Here is a 21,656-nt window from a genome sequence, read left to right as displayed (position 1 = left end):
TATAGTAAAAGGAATCTAATCCTTCCTTAGCTTTTGTAACTTCTATTAATAGTTTATCTATAACTACGGAATTATAGTAAAACCTCTTATATAACTAACCAAGAAGGATACGCCTTTTGTCTTTAATAATAGCTATATAGAAGCCTTTAAAGAGATAAAAAATCGGCTTATCTCTTCCCTAATCCTTTATTATTATAACCCGGACCTTAAATTAATGCTAGAAATAGATATCTCTAATAGGGTTATAGCAGGAATCCTATTACAGTTATATCTAGATAGTAAATAGTACCCTATAGCTTTTTTCTTAAAGATAATAGACCTGGCTAAGTATAACTATAAAGTACACAATAAAGAAATGCTAGCTATTATTTAATTACTCTCCTAATAGCGCGTAGAGCTTAAAGGTACGAACTTCCGGATTAAGATATATATAAATTATAAAGCCCTAGAGTACTTTATAACTATAAAGCAGCTTACTAAATAATAAGCCTAGTAGGCCAAAATACTCTCCTAATTCTTCTTTATAATTATATATCGTTTTAGCAAGTAAAACTTTAAGGCTAATGCCCTAACCTAAAGAGAATAAGATATAGGACCCTAGGATAAGCTAAAGACCTAATATTAGACGCGCGCCCTCTTCTATCTAGAATAGCTTAACCTATAAATCCTTAAGGAGCTAGACTCCTAATAAAACGAGCTAGTACTAATAGAGGAGTCCTTAAATAAGTTAATAGGGCTAATTAACCGCCTCCTAACTGCAAACCGCACGGTTAATACCTTAAGGGCCCTCCATAAATAAGCCGTAAAAGGAGACCCCAATTTTAAGATAGAGGAAGGATTACTCCTATACTAGGAGCGGCTTATAGTCCCTAACGTTAATAATCTACGGACTAAACTAATCCGCGAAGCTTATTACTAAGTCTCTATAGTATACCCTAGCAAGAATAAGACCCGTAAAATTATTAACTGCTACTACTACTAGCCGAGAATAGTTATAAATATTAATTAATATATACGGAACTACAAAGACTGTTAGAGAGCTATAATCCTACGGGATAAGACCCTAGGACTATTTAAGCCACTCCTAATACTAGAGCGCCCTTAGTAGTATATTTTTATAGACTTTTATAAACTACCTAGGGACCGTAACGGATACGATATAGTTATAGTTATAGTTAACCGCTTTAGTAAACGCCCGTTCTTAATTCCCTATTATAAGAATATTAATACTAAAGAGGCAGCCCGGCTATATATCTATTACGTCTATTAAATCTACAGACTACCAGATATTATTATATCTAATTATAGGCCATAGTTTATATTAGCCTTCTAGAATAAGTTTACTTAAATCCTAGGCATTAAGCTAAAGCTTTCTACGGCTTATTACCCCTAAATAGACAGTTAGATAGAGATTATAAATTAGTACCTAGACTAGAGGCTTAGGCCCTTTATTAACTATTTCTAGGACAACTGGTCTAAACTACTACCCTTAATAGACTACGCGCAAGCAACCCTACCCCATAACTCTATAGGGTTTGCCCCAATTTAGCTAGAAATGGGATACTTACCCTATATAAGCTTTAACTAGAAAAGGCTAGAAGAACCCTAGACTATATAAGAGAAGCTATCCTATACTAAGGCCTAATAGTACGCTAAACAATTAGAGGAAGCTTAGATGGTAGCCCATAAGAACCTAGAAAAAGCTTAAAGGTTAATAAAATAGTAGGTAAACAAATACTATTAAGAGCCCGATTTTGCCCCTAGTGATATAATATAGGTTATAATAAGGAATTGGAAGACTAAACAACCTAGCCGTAAACTAGACTACTAGATAGCAGGACTGTATAAGATTCTTAAAAAGATAGGCAACTCGTATAAGATAAAGCTCCCAGATTTAATTAGGGTTTACCCTATTTTCTCGCTAGATAAGCTACGGAAAGCTATAAATAACCTATTGCCTAAACAAAAGAACAAGCCTTCCCTACTAGTTTAAGTAAACAGTAATAATAAATGGGAGGTTAATAAAATACTAGCCTATAAGATAGTACGGGGAACGCTAAAATACTATGTCTAATAGAAGGGCTACAATCTTAACCTAACCTAGTACCCTACGTGGAACTTTATAGGCTACCCCTAGAAGCTTAAAGAATTCTATAACTAATACCCTAATGCGCCTAGACCCCTAAAGTACCTAGACAGGTAGATAGAATACTAGTATAATAAAGATAATAAGTTACCGGAAGAATATAGGGACAAAAACGCCCTAAAGCCCTAATATAGCTGTCTACCAAATTCTGCTATATTCTGCCGTTTTCTGCTAGTACCGTAAAATTTTAAATATTAAGGAACTTTAACCGCCGGTCGAAGTTGTCTAATTAGTTAAATCCGTGCTAAGACTTTTAGCGGCTACTCTTTCTAGCCTAGTGCTTCTACTTAGCCCATAATTACCCTTTATACTTAGTCTGGACGTACTCGTGTCCCCTTTATCTCCTTATCTTATATTTTATAATCCTATATTTATAAGCCTAGTGCTACCCTATTTCTAACTAAGCCTAAGGGCAGGCTTTCTTTTAAAGAGGGGGGTAATGTAACGGCGCTATCGCACGTTACCTACTAAATTCTACTATATTTTGCCGACCTGCGATTAGCCCGCCCAAAGCTAGCGCCTTAGCGGCTCACCCTATATATTTGTTTACATCGGTCCTAGCAACCCCTTTTCCTTCTCTTTAGCTTAGTATCTTCGTAATATAGCATTTATTTAAGCTTCAGTTTAAAGGCATTTGTTTAAGCCGTAATAGTAAATAGGCTATAACGAGACTACCTAGGAACTATTAGAGAATCTAAAAAAAACGCTATAAAAAAGGTATAGGAGTATTAGAGGAGATTAGGTCAGGCAGTACTAATAAAGAAAAATCGCTAAAAAAATAAGTTACCTAAGGGGGACCTAAGAAGAGTAGTTGCCGAACTACTTAGATCTATTTCCTTCTTAGTTAGAAGAGAATCTATTCTTTTATTACTAAGTTTCTATAAACCTTATTCTATAAGTTTCTACTTCTTAAAATAAACCTTCTTAAAATAAAATAACTAAGTAGACGCCGTAATATAGGTATTTAGGGCCTTTTACTCCGCATTATAAGAACGTTCTAACTTAATAAGGGCTTAAGATAATTTGCTATTAAGATGAGTAGTAATAGATTAAATATAAGACCCTAAAGCAAGAGGACAGTTATTGCGAAGATAGACTCGCTAACGTAATATAGACTAACCCCTTTTTCGCATAATAAGAACATGGAGATAGTATAGTTTTACTAAGTAATAATATTGCAGCAATAGTGTGGGCACGACATTGGGCGTATAAAGAAGAAGAAGCTTTAGGTATAATAAGTAACAATATTAACTAAATTAATTATTATTATTCATTGCTTAACGTCCGATTCGGATCCCTATTGGGCCCACGCGGACTACTCCTTATATACATGTGGGGAGAAAACTCTATTTGAGAAAACCCCGTGATCCATCTCCCCGCCTTTTGGGACTCGCCTACGAGGCGCCTGCGAGGCGCCTGCGAGTCACCTGTGGTGCTCTACTACCTTACTTTTTGACCTCCTTGGGAACCACTGCTGCCGTAACAAGCCTACGGACGCGCTAGTATCGCAAACTAAATTAATTAGATAGACATTATACCTCTAGTAAATAACTTAGAGATATTAAGAGTCTTTAAGGACGAAGATAGAAGGGAGGGAGATAGCATTACGGACGCTTTAAGTACAATATTATAACTACTAGGAGAAGAGTTAGAAGTAGCTAGTTAGTTAATTAAGGCACAGTTTAGGATAAAACTAGTAGAACTATATAATGAGGAATAGTAACTAAGGTTATATAACGTGCTATGTATTAAATAAAAGGAACGGGAGGAACTTATATACCTTATATATAAGACGTACCTTATATATAAGGAGGATTTCTTAGGAGTACGGTTGTGTATTTAAAGGACTATAGTCCCTACCCAGATAGTTCTTCTCTTTGTAGTAAATCTTAGAATATAATTGGAGTTAATCTATTAGGCAACTACTCCACCAGTTGTTATTACGTTGTTGACTTCTTGTTTACCTACATACCCAGCCCATTAACAAGTCCACCGTAGTTCCTGCTACAAGGCTTCGTTACAATTAGAGCTAATTAATAGTAGTAAATTAATCGCTACTTCTACTATACCTAGCTAAGATCTAAAGACGATAAGGCCTTTTAGAGTGCCTTTAAACGGATTAAGGAGCTTAGTAAGATGCTTTGCTTTGCTCTAATAAAGTTCTATAAGCCCAGTTATAAGAGTATATATATTAGATTCCGTAAGAGTCGCGTAAGTTCGCGAGTACTCTCTATCTTTTTAGCCGTATAGCGACGTAGAGCGGGACACGTTATAATTATACTCGCGAACTTACCGGAGCCAGGCATAAGGGGCCGGTCTGACACGCGTCTATAGGGGTTAGATACGAGGAGGCGTCGGCTTACGAGTTAACCCGGTTACGGAACCGGCAAGGCCTATATTACTACGAGACACTAATATATATAAGGCTCTTAGCATGCGATCCCTACGGAGGCCCGAGAACGGGCGCGCAGAGGAATCCCTTGGTATTACGATACTCGATGGACGTCGGCGGGCTAAGGGTTATAGGCAAAATCCCTCACAGTCATTTAATTTAAAAGGCTTCATTTGATTTTAAAATGGGCGTTTTTCTAAGCACGTTGATCTGTCGAAGATTAACCCTGTTCTAACTAGCAAAACAGGCAGCGTTCTCCGAGCGATCGGCAGCATTAAAAAGGCGCTTTCAACTGGATATGGTGTACACTCCTTCCTGCTAGCTCTACATAATTTAACTGCAGACGTAGAGCGAAATTGGATGTGGTGTGTCGCGCGCACCAGGGGGGGACACCGGAGCCTGTATCTGGTCGGAGGCCTCTTGAATCCTTCGTAAGGGGCGTTGCAACGCAACGAGCACACCTTACTCCACCCATAGCTGTCACTGTCTATCAGGAAGATAATCGCCGGTCTCAGCCAAATGGCGTCCTTGCGTCCGGCCCCGGCAGGACCATTCTCGGCTCGGTAGATAAAGCAGTAAGACTTACCACCAGGAACGTCTGGACGCCACAAAGTCTCACAAAAGCGCTCTTGGATTATCGAAATGCAAGCACCTCCTTGCTAAACTTGTCAGACTGCCTTCCAGATAGCTACCGGAGTCGAAGTTAGGCCAGCCATGCCACGATATTGCCTCGCCAATCATGATGAAAACTCATGTGCATTCATTCTCATTATACATGAGCGGGAGACGGAAATAGCAGGGGGCCAGAATCCCGAGAAGAAATAATTACTAGGATTTAACAACTTTCGCCCACTCATGCATCCACGGTACCGACGCTGGGGTTACAGAATGGGACTCGGGAGGCTGCAACTTCGCACGCTCGAGGCTTCCAGAGAAGGGTGTCTCCGAAGATAACATTTCAGAGTGATCAATTTACTCGGACCCCTCAGGCTCTCCGCACGTTGGCCGACACACTAGAGAGCGATCGACTTGAAATGCCCGCCTTGGCGGATCTCGCTGAACACTCATAAGCGGAAATTGCCTGCTACTTCAGCCACCCGCATCAATAATGTAATACAGAATCTGAAAGACGGCCAGTCATTACGATAGCTAGTGCTGGCTGCTATTCTCTGGCAGTATATTTCCTTTCAAGAAGGAGCGGCGTAACCAACCTCCCCTGCCACCACAAACCACTGCAGCGGACCCGAAATATGTTCTAAACCGATACCTCGTGGCTTGGGCATGTCGCCAAGGATTAACCCGTGCTGTCACTGCATAATTCGGATATGAAGTTGCCTGGGCCGGCTACGCATCGAATTCCCAGGAATGATGTGCACCTCCTTGCTTCTCATAAGGCTTTACAAGGACATAGTTAACCTTGCCACGTTACTTTGGATATTTCCAAGAATATAAACCTACGTTAATCCTCTAGAATAATGCACAAGACGATATTCTGACCCTCTTGCACATCTGCTACTTCTCAGCTCATTGCTTTCATTCGGCTTCTAGCTGGCCAACCATGGCTTTTACAGAAGCCACGGATATGCAGGATATCAACCTTTCGAAAGAAGAAAAGACTGGTAGAGCTACTGCCGACGGCTCATATTCCGACTCAGACATAGGTTTTGATGATAAAGCAACCAAGCGGCTGCTCAGGAAGATTGATATCACCCTGATCCCGTTTCTCTCCGGCCTCTACCTGTAAAACGCTCTTATTTGCTATACCATCTCATTTGATTGACCAATAATTCTAGTCTAAGTTTCCTTGATCGAACAAACATTGGCAACGCACGTTTAGCTGGCCTTGAAGATGACTTAAAAATGAAGGGACTCGACTATAATGTATTCCTAGCCCATGAGAACCCCTAGATTTACCACTGACGTGCTGTCTAGGTCGCGCTTGCTATCTTCTTTCCCTTCTATGTTGCTGCTGAAATCCCCTCCAACCTAATGATGAGGTGCACACGTCCCAAAATCTGGATTCCAAGTATTATGATTGCCTGGGGCACAATGTGCTGCCTTATGGGCGTGGTCAAAAATTACACCGGGCTCCTCTGTATCCGCGCCGCTCTTGGGCTTGCTGAAGGAGGTCTCTTTCCTGGTGTTACTTTCTAGTAAGTCTGTCCCTGAACCGGCTGATAACATACCTTGTGTCTGACGCCATGTTTTTTAAGTATCACGATGTGGTATCGGCGCCATGAATGCGGTTTGAGGATGGCGATTTTCTTTTCAGCTGCCACCGCCGCTGGTGCTTTCGGAGGGTTGCTAGCTCGTGGTATCGTTGAGTTGGATGGTGCTCACGGCCTAAGCGGATGGGCTTGGATTTTCATCATTGAAGGTGCCGTAACACTGGCTGTCGGTAAGTCGAAGCGATGTCGTGTATCCACCTTTGAAAGGTGTTACAATTGGACTGACATATCTTATCATACAGCTTTTTCGGCGTTCTTCCTAATGCATGACTACCCTGACACGGCTAAATTCCTGACCAAGGAGGAAAGGATCGAAGTACAGCGGCGTTTAGAAGCTGACCGCTCCTCCGCTGAAGGATTCGACATAAAGTACTTCTGGGATGCGCTAAAAGACTGGAGGATTTGGTTGCACATGTTCATCACTCTAGGCATCTTTACCCCTCTATACTCATTCTCACTTTTCCTACCAACCATCGTCAAGACGCTGGGCTACACCGACAATACCGCCCAGCTTATGACGGTTCCACCATATGTAGTCGCGTGTATGTTATGTATTTCGGGGGGCTACATTGCGGACAGACACGGACAACGTGGTATCTATATGATCGGCTTTAACCTGCTAGCGTAAGTTCTCAGTATCTCATCTTACCCTCCCCACCACGAGTACACGAGTACAGACTTTGTTTTAGCTTTGCTTGGGAATTTATCTCATCCCTCCCTTTAACGCTTTTGCATTCTCTATCCTTATTTTTAGGTTACCTTGTATTACAGCTATCCTCACTCCCACCCTCTCCCCTCCTTATCGCCTCTCCATCTTCCATGCTCTAGGCTCACGGCTAATCCTCTCCCAGAATTCTCGGCTTCGTCCTCCTCATCAGCTCTTCGCACGCACATATCAAGTACGCGGGCACATTCCTCGCGGCTGGCGGCATCTACCCCAACGTCCCGCAAAGCATCGCCTGGAACTCCAATAATGTACCCAACAGCACAAAGCGCGCCGTCGCCATTGCCATGCAAGTAGCGTGCGGAAATCTGGGTGGCGTTCTCTCCAGTTTCTTGTTTTTAACAAAAGATTCACCGCATTTCTACCCGGGCCATGGCACGCTGATCGCCATACTATCTGCGAGCACGGCGGCATGTATAGGCATGCGATGGTATTTGGCGAGGGAGAATCGGAGGCTGGAACAGAAGAAGGAGAGAGGAGAGAACGTGGGCTCTTTCCTGTACACAATCTAGTAAATTACCTGTCAGACCACTGACTAGGCTGGCGGAAAAGATATATATGATGCTCTATGAGGAAGGATCTAAAGGGCCCGGTGGCCCGAGAAGATATCTATATGATGGCCCGTGCACGTCGCCAAACTCAAAGAGACTGCCCAAGTACCCCCCCCCTACCAACATTACCTTTATGAATCCGTGTTGGAAATTGTGGTGAGGTGGCTAGCTGGACTAGCTAGCGGGACTTAGGGGCCTATGGGATGGTAAGACAGCATCAGATAGACTATTTAGCCACCTTCATCTCATCCTTGCGCAAAAGAAATTGCTTTCCGTCCCCTTTCCATCCACGACTTAAGATCGTCTACCTCTACCTACTTATATCAAAGGAGTAGTAGATATCCATTAACGTAACGCAAAGGGTAAAATTACATTCGGCACTCCCAATCAAACCCATCCCCAAGCCCGAATACAGCTAACGTTCCCTTCGAACCCAAGCTCGACCAAAGTATTCTAGTCTGGGTCATAGAGGGGCCATCCAAACTGCTGCTTCAACGCGTTCTTAGGGTCTTTCGCAAAGGAGACCCATACTGCTTGATAGTGCTTCGAGGTCTCTGCCTCTAGCGCCGTGTCTGGGCCGCGTAGGCCCGAAGTGCCGAAGATCATAGGTATGTCGGAAGAGTGGTAGGTGCCAAGTCAGGGAAAGGGGTTGCGGTTGGACCAAACGCCAAAATAACGCGTTCGCCAGACGGGCATCCGAAATTACGGCGGGCGCTATGGCATGCGGTTAGTATGAAGCATATTAACAACGTAAATATGAGTTTGGAGTGAATAATGTGTGAAGAATACAAATTTCAAGAGATGTGAGCAGGAAGGCGATGACTTACAGAGTAGTGATCTAATTGGGGTCTATTTGGAACTCCTGTTGGATTCAAGCTCAATGTGGATTTAGATTGGGCCTTCTGATTGGTGGATTGGAGTGGATCTTGGTTGATTTAACTCCTGGAGCAATCTCAAGCCACTCCAGCTCCTATACCTGATTCGGCTTGACCCGATTGCGTGTGACTCCGTCCAGTGACATTTCTGAGCCAAGAGACCTACAGTTCCAAATCAATTGCTAGCTCCGACAGTTTTTCTCCATCCTTGATAAACCCCCTTCCAATCGGCAGATCTCTTGGACTGAAGTATGTCGCTATCCCTGAGCGGCCTCACCCTCTCCACACCCCCACAGCCCACTCTGCTCGCCCTCCCCACCGAGCTCCACCTCGAAATAATATCCCACCTCACCTTCCCAGGCGCCTTCCACCTCCGCCAAACCTGCACGCACTTCCGCGCCCTCATCTCCGCCCCAGATCTCCCTGCGCTGCTCGTCGCCGAGCAGTCCGACACCGCACGCGAGCTCAACATCTTCGTCTGCCCCGTCTGCGTGCGGCTGCGCCGCCCGGGCAAGTTTGCGGATAACTTCCGCAAGGGGCAGTGGGGGAGGGACGGGGATAAGCGCCAGCTGCGGTTCTGCATCGATTGTGGGACGAGGCCACCCGAGGGCGCGGATCCGAAGCTAAGGTACAAGAGGGGCGAGACGTGGGCGAAGTTCGGAATAGTGTATGTGAAGTGCAAGGCTTGTCTTGGGGCCAAAAGGGGGGCAAAGGAGAGGATGCATTGTGAGGTTTGTGCAGCATGCTGGGATAAGGGGAAGGGGAGAAAATGAGAGGGAGGTCTGGGGTGTGGAGTGCCATTTTGATGCGGAAGGGCCATTTTTCAGGTGAGCTTGCGTATTGTTTTTGAATTTTTGGAATCCCGAGAGATTATTTACGGTCAAGAATGGCATCGTTGCAGAACCCAACAGAAAATGTAAAGAAAATTCGTCAACTGTGCTATATCGTCCGGATAATAGGCCAACAATTCTACTTGATATGAAACTCATCTATCTCAACACCGTCCTCACTAAACGCCTCTCCGTCCATTAGCCCATGTACATAGCACTCACCCACAAGCCGGAACTTTTCTTGTTTAGAAAGAATAAAAGGGACCTGTCCACCCAGCAGAACAGTTACCAAATTTCCATCCTGCACCTCCGGAGGCCCTAAGCCTATATATCCTTTTGCGGTCACAAAGAAGCGCCGTGCATTGCAGGCTTTGTTTACATGCTCTTGGAACAGAGCCCTAGCGCCTTCAGAGTTGGAATCTGAACTTTCGAATGGTTCGTCGAACATCGCGGAGCGCCACGCAGGGTAAAAAATGCTAAATCGGTTCAAACCCTTATAGGGTGGATAGGCAATTAATGTATCCATGAAGGCATTCTTTAAGTCGGCCGCCGATGGATATCGATGGACAGATTGTAACATGCCTTCCCACTGCCGTACGGTCGTAGATACATCTCTTCCCGTACAGTATTCGAGCCCGACTTGACATACGATGTCAAATGCTCTCCCTTTAACCACGAGTGTCTCAAAGTCTTCACCAAAGCCAATACTCGCTAATATCTCGCTTCGATCGGCCTTCAAGGGCCTTGGTGACGTTTTCGGCTGACCCAGCACCCGAGAGACACGGGGCATACTCCAATCGGTGACCCATGAAGGGACATTATACGCAGATGGTGCGGCTTGGGCATGACAAAGGACATCGAGGTTCTTATCGCGCGTTATGAAAAATCTAGCAGCGGACGTGAAGACCTCTTTAGGTGATAGGCCGTAGTTGGGTGCAAGAGCTGGCTCATCTCTTTCCGTAGACATATTCAAGAGAGCGAAAACCTTATCACACGGGTCAGTCGATTTGCACTGGCGTGTGTCGTTCAGAAATTGCAATAGCGTCTCAGGCTTGTTGACGGTTGATTTGTCCCGGTAAAAGACTACAGTTGGCAGTACGCTGCGATAACTGGATCCGAAATTAAGTTTCTTGTTCGTGTCGACGTAAAACACGGTTCGAGAGAAAGACTCCCAATCTATTTCCTTGTCTCCCAGAACAATCCAAATATCTCTGGCCAGCTCTATTTCCTGTAGAATCCATATTCTCTCGAAATATGGGCGTTTGAGAATGTTATCAACGGCCATTTGCTGTGGCGACGATGTAATACCTGGACCTAGTCCAACGGATGGTCGAGTGGGTCGGTCTGAGGGCCACCGGGAGTCTTCTAGTATGAACTCCATCCCAAGATCACTATCACTCGTTTTTTCACCAAGATAGGCTAGGACTCTCTTCGCTTGACGGTAGATGGCGGGCATCAATCGAACTTGAGAATTACGCTCTTGAACATTTCTCTGATCAATGCATATAGCATCAACCCACAAGACTCTCTCCTCGCCCTCTAAACGCAGCCTCCGTAGAGCAGCCTCACAATTCCGGGTGATAGGTAGCGTATTGCCCACCTCACTACAGGCTATCGGCGTGGTTACAGTAGCGTCGCCCCATGTGTACGAGAGGGCTTGATAAATTGGCTGGTCATCCAGCTGTGCATGTATGATGGATACTCGAATATTATCTTGCTGACGGCCAGGTTTGAGATGCAATAATCTGACCTCACCCTGGTCCTTTAGAGGTAAATATTGATATTGGCCTACGAATGCCATGGTGAGCCGTCGACTTATCTGAGAGCTGGTTGCAAAAAATCTATTTGCAATATGGTTTAGGGGTCGTTCGCAGCCTCAGAGAACCTCTTACCTCAGCAAGCTCCGATCTGATTGTGAGGCGACTATTCCAGTTCAACTTGACTTCAGCCACAAAATTTTGATGTTCCTCTGACCGTCCAAAAAACACGCTAAAACTAGGCGCACTTTACCAAATCGGGAAGGAACGCGTTCTTTCTGCCGGGCTTTTAGTTCAGATTCAAAAGCGTCATTAGATTGCAACCAAAGAAGTTGTAATTTTTATGGCCCGTGCGCCGTTAGTTTTTATCTTGAGCAAAGTTAAAACCAAGAAGTGAAGAATCCAAGTGCAATTTGCACAAAGTAAAAGAATTTCCTCAACCGCTTGCGAGCAACATCAAGGGTGATATCTCTTTAACCATTAACGTGGGTCAGTACAGATTCTTCTCATTGGACAGTTTATACATGAAACCAACTCCTCTCTGTACATTTTTCGAGTGCACGCGCAATAAGTAATTGTTACGAATTATTATACAAATCTTTGTTCACGTTTCACAGAGCGCAACCTTCAGCCATTCCAACTATCCGTACTTGCTGCCTAATTACGTTGTCATAACTTACAAACCCAATCCGACCTTTGCCTTATTAAACGTCTGAAAGTCGCAGTTCTCTATCCCTCACATCAAATTTCACGTCCTCGAACTCATATCAACGTCTGGTTCTCGATCGTCGGAAGATATGTCCTCAGCTCATAACACAAATGCATAGGGGAGTTACATGCCCTCATCGAATATCTACCTCCTTTGACCAATGATGAACTCCAGCCTCTACAACACTGCCATTTGTACTGCAAAGCCATGCTAGCTAGTGACATACTGGTTGATTGGAGGCACAGACGAAGATCTGAGGTCTCGAGAAGCATAAGATTGAACCTAGAGAGAAGAGAAAATGGGTTGTCAGCCGAAGCTGACATTGTGGATCTCTTCAGTTGTCTGTGGCAGAATGCAACCAACATCTCCGCCAGGTTTGCCTGTCCCCCCATCATATTAGTGTACTGTTTTCGCTCACTAGACAGATGTCCTCAGTTCGTAACAAGTGTTGAGTAATCACGCGGGCAGAGAGCCTCCCCAAAGACCCACCTTCGACGACCAGTGATGATGCCATTCTATCCCCTAACGGCTTCCATTGCGCTCAGCAGCTTTGCTGCCGCTTTTGCACGTGGGCCAGCCGATGTCAAGGCGATGGATCTGAGGCCTCGAGAAGGACAAGATTGGACCTAGAGAGAAGAAATGGTTTGTCAGCCGGAGCTGACATTGTGGCATCTTTTCAGTTGTCTGTGGCAGAGTGCACCCAACATCTCCGCCAGGTTTGGCCGTCCCCCCATCATACTAGTATACTATTGTCGCTCACTGGACAGATGTCCTCAGCTCGTAACAAGTCGACAACCAATGATGATCTTGCCATTTTATTCCCTAACGGCCTCCATTATGCTAGGCTGCTTTGCTGCTGCTTTTGCGCGTGGACCAGTCGATGGTCAAGGCATTGGATCTGAGGTCTCGAAAAGCACAAGAATGAACCTAGAGAGAAGAGAAAATGGGTTGTCAGCCGGAGCTGACATTGTGGTATCTTCTCAGTTGTCTGTGGCAGAATGCACCCAACATCTCTGCCAGGTTTTGCTGTCCCCCCATCATACTGGATACTATTGTCGCTCACTGGACAGATGTCCTCAGTTCGTAACAAGTATTGGATAATCACGCGGGCAGAGAACTTTCTCAAAGACCCACCTTCGACAACCAATGATGATCTCGCCATTTTATTCCCTAACGGCTTCCGTTACACTCGGCAGCTTCGCCGCTGCTTTTGCGCGTGGACCAGTCGATGGTCAAGGCGTTGGATCTGAGGTCTCGAAAATCACAAGAATGAACCTAGAGAGAAGAGAAAATGGGTTGTCAGCTGGAGCTGACATTGTGGTATCTTTTCAGTTGTCTGTGGCAGAATGCACCCAACATCTCTGCCAGGTTTTGTCGTCCCCCCATCATACTAATGTACTATTGTCGCTCACTGGACAGATGTCCTCAGTTCGTAACAAGTGTTGAATAATCACGCGGGCAGAGAACTTCCTCAAAGACCCACCTTCGACGACCAATGATGATCTTGCCATTTTATTCCCTAACGGCTTCCATTGTGCTCAGCAGCTTTGCTGCTGCTTTTGCGCGTGGACCAGTCGATGGTCGAGGCGATAGTTCTGAGGCTAAATCGGAAGGGAAGAGTCACCGTGAGCACCTAGCTGGAAGTCTGGCTACTCATTGAAACGAAACCCCTGGGCAGGCAATATCAAGTCGTCTCTCTTCAAGTGGGAAGGTAGTCAATCCCGGGAAAGAGCGTAGGGAGTGTATTAGGTTATACCAGCGAGGCGAGATTGTACAGAATGGGATAGAAAACCTGGCAATAAACAGTTTAATTAGCTAAAGCTGATGTCTTGCGGACTTGGGGATGAGGAGCAGGAGTTAGAAACTTGTTGTCAAGGAAGACGGCCGGTCAATATCATGGAGCAAGTCGGTGGCACTAGGCAAAGGCAATAAAAAATAGGAAAAGCATGGCGTGGGTGGAACGAAGGGGACGGATGTCCGAAGTTGAGCAAGCTCGCTGGCATGAAAAAAAAAGAAGAGTTGGAAGAATCGAGAGAAAATGAGGGCTTTTGTATGCAGTGGTCGAGGTTTACTCTTGGCCCCGGAGTTGGTGGAGCAACAGATCCATCAGAAGTTGCTTCTCACGATGGTTACATGGAGGAACTGCTCTGCTCAAACATAGAAAGTGCACTCTACAAAGTCGGAGCGTTACATCAATTCATGGCAACCGACACGGGCACACCACACACATAGGAAGTAAGTTGGGCAATTATAGAGTACGGTCTTTCTCATACTGCCTAATTATTTTTGTCATGTTCGCTCCTGTCATTTCATTTCTACTTTTATAGGCAGGCAGATACCTCCTCGTGGCGGAAATTGCCCTCCAACGGTGAGCGAGCCTTTCTCTGCGAACACCTTGCCAGAAAACCATTATGTTGGGAAGGCTGAGGTTGAAGAATTGCCGCCTAATACGACTACCCCTTTATGATGTGAAATAAAGGTATCAAGCATGGAGGAATTGGAAGATGAAGAATTGGTAGATATGTTTATGAGGAAAGCGGTATCAACGCTTACTTTGACAACACAGCGGCTAAGTTTTAAAGTGGAATAATTCAAGTTGAGCTAGCATTGGTATGAAAAAGTAAAACGAGGGAATTTACTGTGTGGGAGGGGAATTATTCAGCGAACAAGTGTAACATTATTTACAGAAAAATAGAACCTATACGCTTGGGCTGAAGTATGAAAGTTCGGTGAAAGCTAATGTGCGCTTCTTCGTAAAAACCCCCCAACCAATTTTTTTTTTTGAAGTAGAATAAGATCATATCAGAGAGAGATAGCGTCATAAGTAGGCCTAAGGATAATTTCGGCCATCTATAGGGCCTGCAAAACATCTCTTATCATCGCATTAACTTCTTTTCCAACACTATTTTCTGTAGAGACGGAAGGCATGGAGAACTGTAGGCGTAGAAATACTGATACACTGAACACTAAATTGAAGAAGAACAAACACTTGCTAGAGGAATTCTTGCTGGAAAAAGAGTCATTGATAGGGAGACTCTAGAAAATTACTATATAATATATATCCTAGACACCGATTCTTTCATACAAAACGCTGGATATCATTGCAAAATCGCCTAGTCCTTCCATTCATGTCCCATTATCCGAATCCGAAATTTCTGAAACCGCCGTATTTCCTGTCGTAATAAAGCTTCCTACGACCTAACTGCATGCGCAAAGACCTTTGCTGCAAGGTCGCTCAACAACCGGGCCTTATCAGCCTGGGGCAATTCATTGAATACTGCGTACACACTCTTTCCTCTTGCATCCCGCACTGCACCTAACCTATTCCCTGCCACAGCACCTGCAACGGCGCCGGGGAAATTCGCTATAATGAAGCCCATTGCTCCACCACTTAACCCACCAATAAGGCTCCAGAACTTGCCCGTAGGTTGTGCCCGCTCGCCCTCTGCCATACCCTCTTCACGTAACATCTCCTCGAAGACATTGCCAAACTGTTCGTTGCTGAAACGCTCATGTTCCTCCTCACTAGGCTGAGTGTTGGGGCCACCACCAAAGCCGAACGCAGACCACGGGAAACCGCCGGGAGTAGATTGTCCGGGTATCTCTTCCTCGAAATCTGAGGAACTGCTGCTGGTAAAGTCATGAAACTGCCGTGCTGAATCGTAGTCGCGCCTACGGGTTGGGTCTGAAAGGGTATAGTAAGCGTCATTTATCTGCTGGAATTTTTTGGTTCTTGTGTTCCGCTCCGGGGAGTCGGCTGGGACGCGGTCGGGGTGGTATTTAAGGGCTGCTCTAGAGGAGATGGAGGTTAGCAATGTTGGGTAGCTTGGACAATGGGGCATACTTTTTGTAAGCATCTCGAATTTGTTGTTGAGTCGCCTTTGCGTCGATTTCTAGCGTAGCATCTAAGAGATATTGTGAGTTTATTTCTTTATTGCCGGGCCTATAATGCTCACAGTAATCTACTGGCGGTGCTGTTAAGAGTCAGCCTGGTTTTTAATTGGGAGATGGGACCATAAATTACCAGACATGTTCGGCGGACTTTTTACAGTTCCAAGCTAGCTGGATTTTGAGAATATTCGAGTAATATAAGGCAGGATGCAGTGAGTGGGTATTTCTCAGGGCTCTGTATAAGGTGGAAGGTAGATGAGCTGGGACAGAACTTGACCATAGGACGCCCGCTAAAGCATCCATTTCCTTGATGACGTTTTCGCTTCAGCCACGCGGCTTGACCCTAAGCACGTGAGTGGCTGTGCTTGAGGTCCCTTCAACACTATCATGATTTTTTGTATACAAATCAATTCAGATTGAAATTACTGATAATAAAAAGTTATTCCCCCGTCTTCATTGTCGAACGTGTCCTTTATGTAACTTTCCGTTGCATCAACAGAATCACCCAATCACCGTCTACTGGTGATCCTCTTTGCTTCCCCTTCCCCTTGGCGGTGGCTGGGAACACCTGCACGACCTGCATAAGAGCGAACGAGGGTCCCAACCACCAAGAAGCGGTCAGTGAGGTACATAAGCCCTTGGTGATCAGCTTCAATCCCCACAAGTTCGCACCCAAGGTCATCTCGGTCGAAAAGTGCGCAATTGTTGCGCCATCGTCTGTCTTATTTCCTGCATCTTCTGAAGAGTTCTCCGCCGTCAATCCTCCGATCCGACACCTGCGTCTCCGCATTCACGTTTAAGTGCAACCTTCTCCTAGCTGAAAATTTCAGCTCTCAAGTCGCGCCAATTGCAAAATTTGAATCCTCTCCATTCTCGCTTACCATCAAGCTCCACAATGAGCTGGTTCTCACGCTCCGGCTCCTCTAGTCATCGACCATCGTATGCGCGCTCATATGCGGGCTCCTCCCATTCTTCGCACGGCCGCTCAAGCTCCCATTACAAGCGTCGTCCGCGCGATGGCTATATTCAGCGTATGATATACAAGTTCAAACACCTGCTCCGCAAGCTCTATGATTATGCGCGCCGCCACCCCATCAAGGTATTCTTCATGGTGATTATGCCGTTGATCTCAGGCGGTCTTCTACACAAGGCTGCGAAACAACTTGGGATCCGGCTGCCAGATGTACTGAAGGGTAGCGGAGGAGCGAGCAGGGGCGGTGGGGGTTACTACGGAAGCGAGGGATATGGAAAAGAAGAGTCTAGCGGCATCGGCAAGCTAGCAGCGGGTATCGGGGGATTAGGGAGCGTGGCGAAACTTGCGCAGGCGTTCATGTAGGAGGATTAGGGGTATTATGAGGAGGAATTGGCGTGTGCACCATGTACAGCCCTTATGGAGCTTTGTACAGCATCGACTTGACCATACCCGAACGACTTCAGCATCATCCTCGTCCTATAATCCTCCAAAACTTCGACGGAGATTCGGCTTCATGAGAGTGCCAAATCGCGTTCAGGTCTCCGAGCAGTCTTCAAATAAGTGCTCGACGTACCACCGAGCTTGCACTGGTCTTGCGGTTGAATCTCCCTCCCGTCTCCACCAGCAGTACCCTCACTCTATATGCCGGGCGTCTGCTAGTAATAGTGCCAACCGTCAGCTCGACAATCTTTGGGGATACTTGGACAAACATAGTAGCCTCAATCATCTGCCCTGCAACAGTAGTTGTTGGCGGACGGACGGACGGCCCCGCAAACGTGCGTAGCGTGTATCTTTGGTGCGTGTTGTTCAGAGAAAAGTTTCTAAGCGCAAAATCTATCAGCACCTCCAGGGTCTGAATCCAAGTCACTGCAGAGGCGGGGAAGAAGTCAGTGCTGGTCTTTCATTGCCATCTCTTTGTTTTAGAATATCGGCCGCCTATGGAACGAATGTATAGTACGCGCTTATGTGGCTAGCTAGTCTTTCGATATATACCCATGTAGATGTCGTTATGGTATTTGACCAGGTGCTGATAAAACCGTCTTTCTCAAAGTCACGTGAAATACGCATTACTTCTCATGCTGATGGGATAGCCTGTGATTAGCCGTGCAGCAGTGACAGGATACTCTGGGCCAATATGTGATTGATTGCATTATCTCAACGGGAGATTTTTCAAAGAAAGCTGAGAGGATTTAACGCAAAACAGATTCCGCATCTATATAAGAGTGCATGAGTTCACTTGACCACCACTCTGTGGAAGACCAGTATAAGGACATGACGTGATGGACCGTCTGATTTCTCTTTTCAAGACATTCTCTGTGGTATATGCCCATATGCTAGCCCTTAAAGTATTCTAAGAGTCTTCAAGAGTATATTATGGGTACGGCATGAATAGCAATAACCTTTCGATAAGCCCATCAATCAACGCACAATCCTTCGCGATCATCTAATACAATGTCTGTAGCGATGAATTGTAAATGCTGAGTACATTGCGCCACAACATGCCGCCCCTAACTATGTCCAAAAAAAAGGTGGCTTTCAGTACCCAGAAGGAAAATAGTAACATATCCCACTCCTCTGCATCGATGCGATCCAAGGCTCAGGTCCTTCGCTCCAGCTGCTGAATTTACAAACATTATTACCACGTGGTACCGACTTCCACTTGTTTCATCTACATTTCTGATGTCTGGAGCGAGTTACTCTTCCCACGTTCGTTTCAGCCAAGCTTCCGCACTCTCACCTCACGAATCGCGCACTGAGGCCCGAAAACGCGTCCGGACTGTGTCGTCCGCCCATCAGGCCTGCAAAATCTACACTCTCACTGCTGACATGCCTCATTCCATTACCTGCCGAAACAGCTCCGGCATCTGCATCTTGACCGCCCACGGGCCCATTTTGGGTCTGGCCCTGTGGCTGGCCTTGGCCCATGGATGCAAAGGGATTCATGATTCCCGCCGCAGGGCCTGCGGTCATGGTCGCGCTCGGGATTGGCATCGTGACACTGCGCTTGTTCAAGCTAGCAGCAGGTGGTGCGGTGGTGCTGGATGAAAGGGCGTCAGAGTGGGTAGGCGCGAGATGAGGGTAGTTGTAGAGGGCGAGAATGGAGGACTTATTAAAAGATTGTTGGGCTTGCTGCTGTTGCTGCGCCTGGGGTTGGAATTGTGGCTGCTGTTGAGGCTGAAATTGTTGCTGTGGTTGGGACTGGAACTGCGGCTGCTGTTGGTAAGGATTTGAGGGTTGGAATTGGGAGTTCGCGTTGGGGTTGAACGATTGTTGAGGCACTTGAGGTTGCTGCTGCTGGAATGGAGCGTTCTGCTGCTGGAATGGAGCATCCTGCTGCTGGAATGGAGCATCCTGCTGCTGGTGCTGTTGGAACTGCTGTAACTGCTGTGGTATCTGAGACTGCTGTTGGAAAGGATTTGGTGCTTGCATTTGTGCAGGAGGGAATGTTTGTGGATTTTGTGGAGCCTGATAGCTCTGCGTTCCTGGCGTGCTCATGTCCTGATGTTGGCGCTGATCGAACGGGTTCGTCTGAGTAAATATTTGAGATCGTGATGACCTTAAGAATGGATTGCTACCACTAGCGGGTGCTTGCGATGTTTGAAGTGTTTGTTGCTGAGGATAAGGGGGTTGTTGCGATAAAAAGTTATTATATATTTGGGGTATCTGAGGCACTGGCGGTGGAGTAAATGAATGCTGAAAGGGGTTGGTTTGCTGTAGTTGCTGGCTTTGGGTGTCATAACCTCCCGTCCTGTTCGGAAATAAGGGCTGTTGCTGTTGGTTTTGGGAAAGCTGATCGAAAGGTTGTTGAGCGAATGGTACCTGTTGCGAAGAGGGCAAAAAAGGATTATACGGGTTTGAGGGTGAGACTAGATGAGAATATGAAGGCCCATTTGTCGCCACAGGTTGAGTTTGTAGCGGCGCAGCCACGTGATTCTGTTGCTGTTGCTGGGGTGGCTGTGGGGCAGAATCAAGTTGATCAAAAGGGTTATTCGAAGACGTTGTAGTCCGTGTTCGGTCTATCGTGATACCATTGACATTTGATTTCGCCGGTGGAACAGGTGTGCTGCCTCTTGCTGTAGTTGACCCTCTCTCTCCTAATCTGATCAGAGCCTCAACAGCTTTGTCTAAGTTTCCATTGAGGCCCTTTAGTATGGTGGCATTCCGCTTCTCATCCGGAAATCCCATATCTCGTAGCGTTGCCAGTTTCGATTCAAACCCATCACTAGGACCCCCAATATTTGACCCAAAAACTCTCGAGGCTTTATTTACTCTCGGTGGAGATGAATCCTCCGGAAAACCTCCGAGACCGGGCGATATAGGCGGTGTGACCGTCTTAGACATTGGGAAGGTCGAGGATGCAGCTCTGAGGCCAAATCCAAATCGCTTTCCTGGTTTTGGAGGAAGCGGCGGAGGTCGGTCTTCTACTGAGCTTGTGCTTCCAGTATTTTGCCTTGTTCCAGGTCGTGATTCGCTGGAAAACGCTTTGTGCTCGTACTTCTGTCGAATGAACCTCTCCATTACTCCATCAACTTCGTCCATATCTATTGGGATTTGCGGCTTGGTGTTTCGCGGGTTGAAGTGACGATTCGACTCCGTGTTGCCTATCCGTTTCATATTCTGTGGATCATTAATAAGATGCATCATCCGCGGAAGGTACGGTTAGACGCACATCGACTTGCTCATTGTTCCAGCTGTCCATGCTTAACGATTTAACTTTTGATATATGGGTACCCAGCTTGCGGTGCAATGCGGCGCATCGCATACACAAAAATACACCCAACTAAATGGTTGACCAGACATGTCAGTATTAGCTTTTGTGTTATCGATGGATATATCTAGGGAGTCCAAGTTTCGGCAAGACGCGTTGAGAAGGAAGAGTGTTTTTGAGAAGGAAATGAGGAGCTTTAACTCACACTCCAGCTGGCCCACCCTATGCCACGAAGTCAGCTACTGGACAGCATTACAAAGAGCTCAAGATGCCGACTGACCTGGGTTCCGCGTGCCGCAATCTGCGCATCGATCATTCCCTGGGACTGTCTTAATAAGCTCCTGAAGAGCGCGCTCATTGCGCGCTTGTTGGCGTTTGTTCAGTACGGAAGCCATGGCGAGAATCAGTACAGGTGGTTGGGAGCTAAAAGGATGCCGAAGCGGCTCTCAAACATGGGGCAGCTAGACTGGCGACTCTCGTGACCGAAGGCGATGTTCATGTCACAAAATAATCCGGGGTGCACTAGGAACGGTCCATAGTAGAAAGAAGAAAGGAGGTTAGGGTCTACCCCCAGTTTTTTTCCACGTTGAGGTGCTTACTACAGAGGGCGACGAGTCGTGTGCTATTGGCGCATTCGGGCAGCCCTCTCACGATGACCACAACGTGGAAATGCCTGCTGCACAGCAGGGGGTTTACCCACAAGGCTGGCTATCTACGTACCCTGGGAAGGTACCGCTGATCTGGGCTTGGTTTTATTGCTACAAGAATTATAGGGTGTCACTATGTTTTGGGTCACTGAAAGGACGAATTTCCTATCAAACATAGGAGCAGGAGAAGAACTGAGACGCTCTCCGTAGCTCTCGTCAAAACA

The 21,656-nt window shown here is 46.1% G+C and overlaps 7 protein-coding genes across 7 annotated transcripts; 4 read left to right on the top strand and 3 right to left on the bottom strand.

Moving 5' to 3' along the window:
- The first annotated feature begins 5,837 nt into the window (after positions 1-5,837).
- Positions 5,838-8,317, top strand: K441DRAFT_658850 (major facilitator superfamily transporter). Its single transcript, XM_067648431.1, has 6 exons — positions 5,838-6,278; positions 6,332-6,419; positions 6,471-6,691; positions 6,752-6,936; positions 7,009-7,390; positions 7,618-8,317. Exons 1-6 carry the CDS (start codon positions 6,097-6,099, stop codon positions 8,000-8,002), a joined length of 1,443 nt encoding a protein of 480 aa, XP_067504920.1. The 5' UTR covers positions 5,838-6,096; the 3' UTR covers positions 8,003-8,317.
- An 815-nt stretch (positions 8,318-9,132) lies between these two features.
- K441DRAFT_658849 (uncharacterized protein) lies at positions 9,133-9,880 on the top strand. The gene is made up of 2 exons (XM_067648430.1): positions 9,133-9,743; positions 9,818-9,880. Exon 1 carries the CDS (start codon positions 9,168-9,170, stop codon positions 9,687-9,689), a length of 522 nt encoding a protein of 173 aa, XP_067504919.1. The 5' UTR covers positions 9,133-9,167; the 3' UTR covers positions 9,690-9,743; positions 9,818-9,880.
- Positions 9,602-11,651, bottom strand: K441DRAFT_658848 (HET-domain-containing protein). Its single transcript, XM_067648429.1, has one exon. The coding sequence runs from the start codon at positions 11,545-11,547 to the stop codon at positions 9,886-9,888; it is 1,662 nt and encodes a 553-aa protein (XP_067504918.1). The 5' UTR covers positions 11,548-11,651; the 3' UTR covers positions 9,602-9,885.
- A 1,089-nt stretch (positions 11,652-12,740) lies between these two features.
- K441DRAFT_81711 (uncharacterized protein) lies at positions 12,741-13,590 on the top strand. The gene is made up of 2 exons (XM_067654473.1): positions 12,741-13,356; positions 13,516-13,590. The coding sequence occupies exon 1, from the start codon at positions 12,852-12,854 to the stop codon at positions 13,311-13,313; it is 462 nt and encodes a 153-aa protein (XP_067504917.1). The 5' UTR covers positions 12,741-12,851; the 3' UTR covers positions 13,314-13,356; positions 13,516-13,590.
- A 1,456-nt stretch (positions 13,591-15,046) lies between these two features.
- Positions 15,047-16,358, bottom strand: K441DRAFT_658842 (DnaJ-domain-containing protein). Its single transcript, XM_067648428.1, has 4 exons — positions 16,237-16,358; positions 16,169-16,186; positions 16,057-16,117; positions 15,047-16,004 (listed from the first exon to the last, which is right to left on the bottom strand). Exons 1-4 carry the CDS (start codon positions 16,241-16,243, stop codon positions 15,404-15,406), a joined length of 687 nt encoding a protein of 228 aa, XP_067504916.1. The 5' UTR covers positions 16,244-16,358; the 3' UTR covers positions 15,047-15,403.
- Positions 16,359-16,998: 640 nt separating this feature from the next.
- Positions 16,999-17,439, top strand: K441DRAFT_686759 (uncharacterized protein; the record flags this gene model as incomplete). The annotated part of the gene is made up of 1 exon (XM_067652021.1): positions 16,999-17,439. One exon carries the CDS (start codon positions 16,999-17,001, stop codon positions 17,437-17,439), a length of 441 nt encoding a protein of 146 aa, XP_067504915.1.
- A 1,253-nt stretch (positions 17,440-18,692) lies between these two features.
- K441DRAFT_658840 (ArfGap-domain-containing protein) lies at positions 18,693-21,362 on the bottom strand. Its single transcript, XM_067648427.1, has 5 exons — positions 21,066-21,362; positions 20,991-21,007; positions 20,747-20,857; positions 18,815-20,694; positions 18,693-18,760 (listed from the first exon to the last, which is right to left on the bottom strand). The coding sequence occupies exons 1-5, from the start codon at positions 21,178-21,180 to the stop codon at positions 18,742-18,744; spliced, it is 2,142 nt and encodes a 713-aa protein (XP_067504914.1). The 5' UTR covers positions 21,181-21,362; the 3' UTR covers positions 18,693-18,741.
- Between the last annotated feature and the right edge of the window lie 294 nt (positions 21,363-21,656).

This window comes from Cenococcum geophilum (genome assembly GCF_001692895.1).
Source record: "Cenococcum geophilum 1.58 unplaced genomic scaffold K441scaffold_17, whole genome shotgun sequence".
NCBI lineage: Eukaryota > Fungi > Ascomycota > Dothideomycetes > Gloniales > Gloniaceae > Cenococcum > Cenococcum geophilum.
The sequence above is the reverse complement of the archived record's forward strand: the minus strand, read 5'-3'. Positions and strand labels throughout refer to the sequence as shown.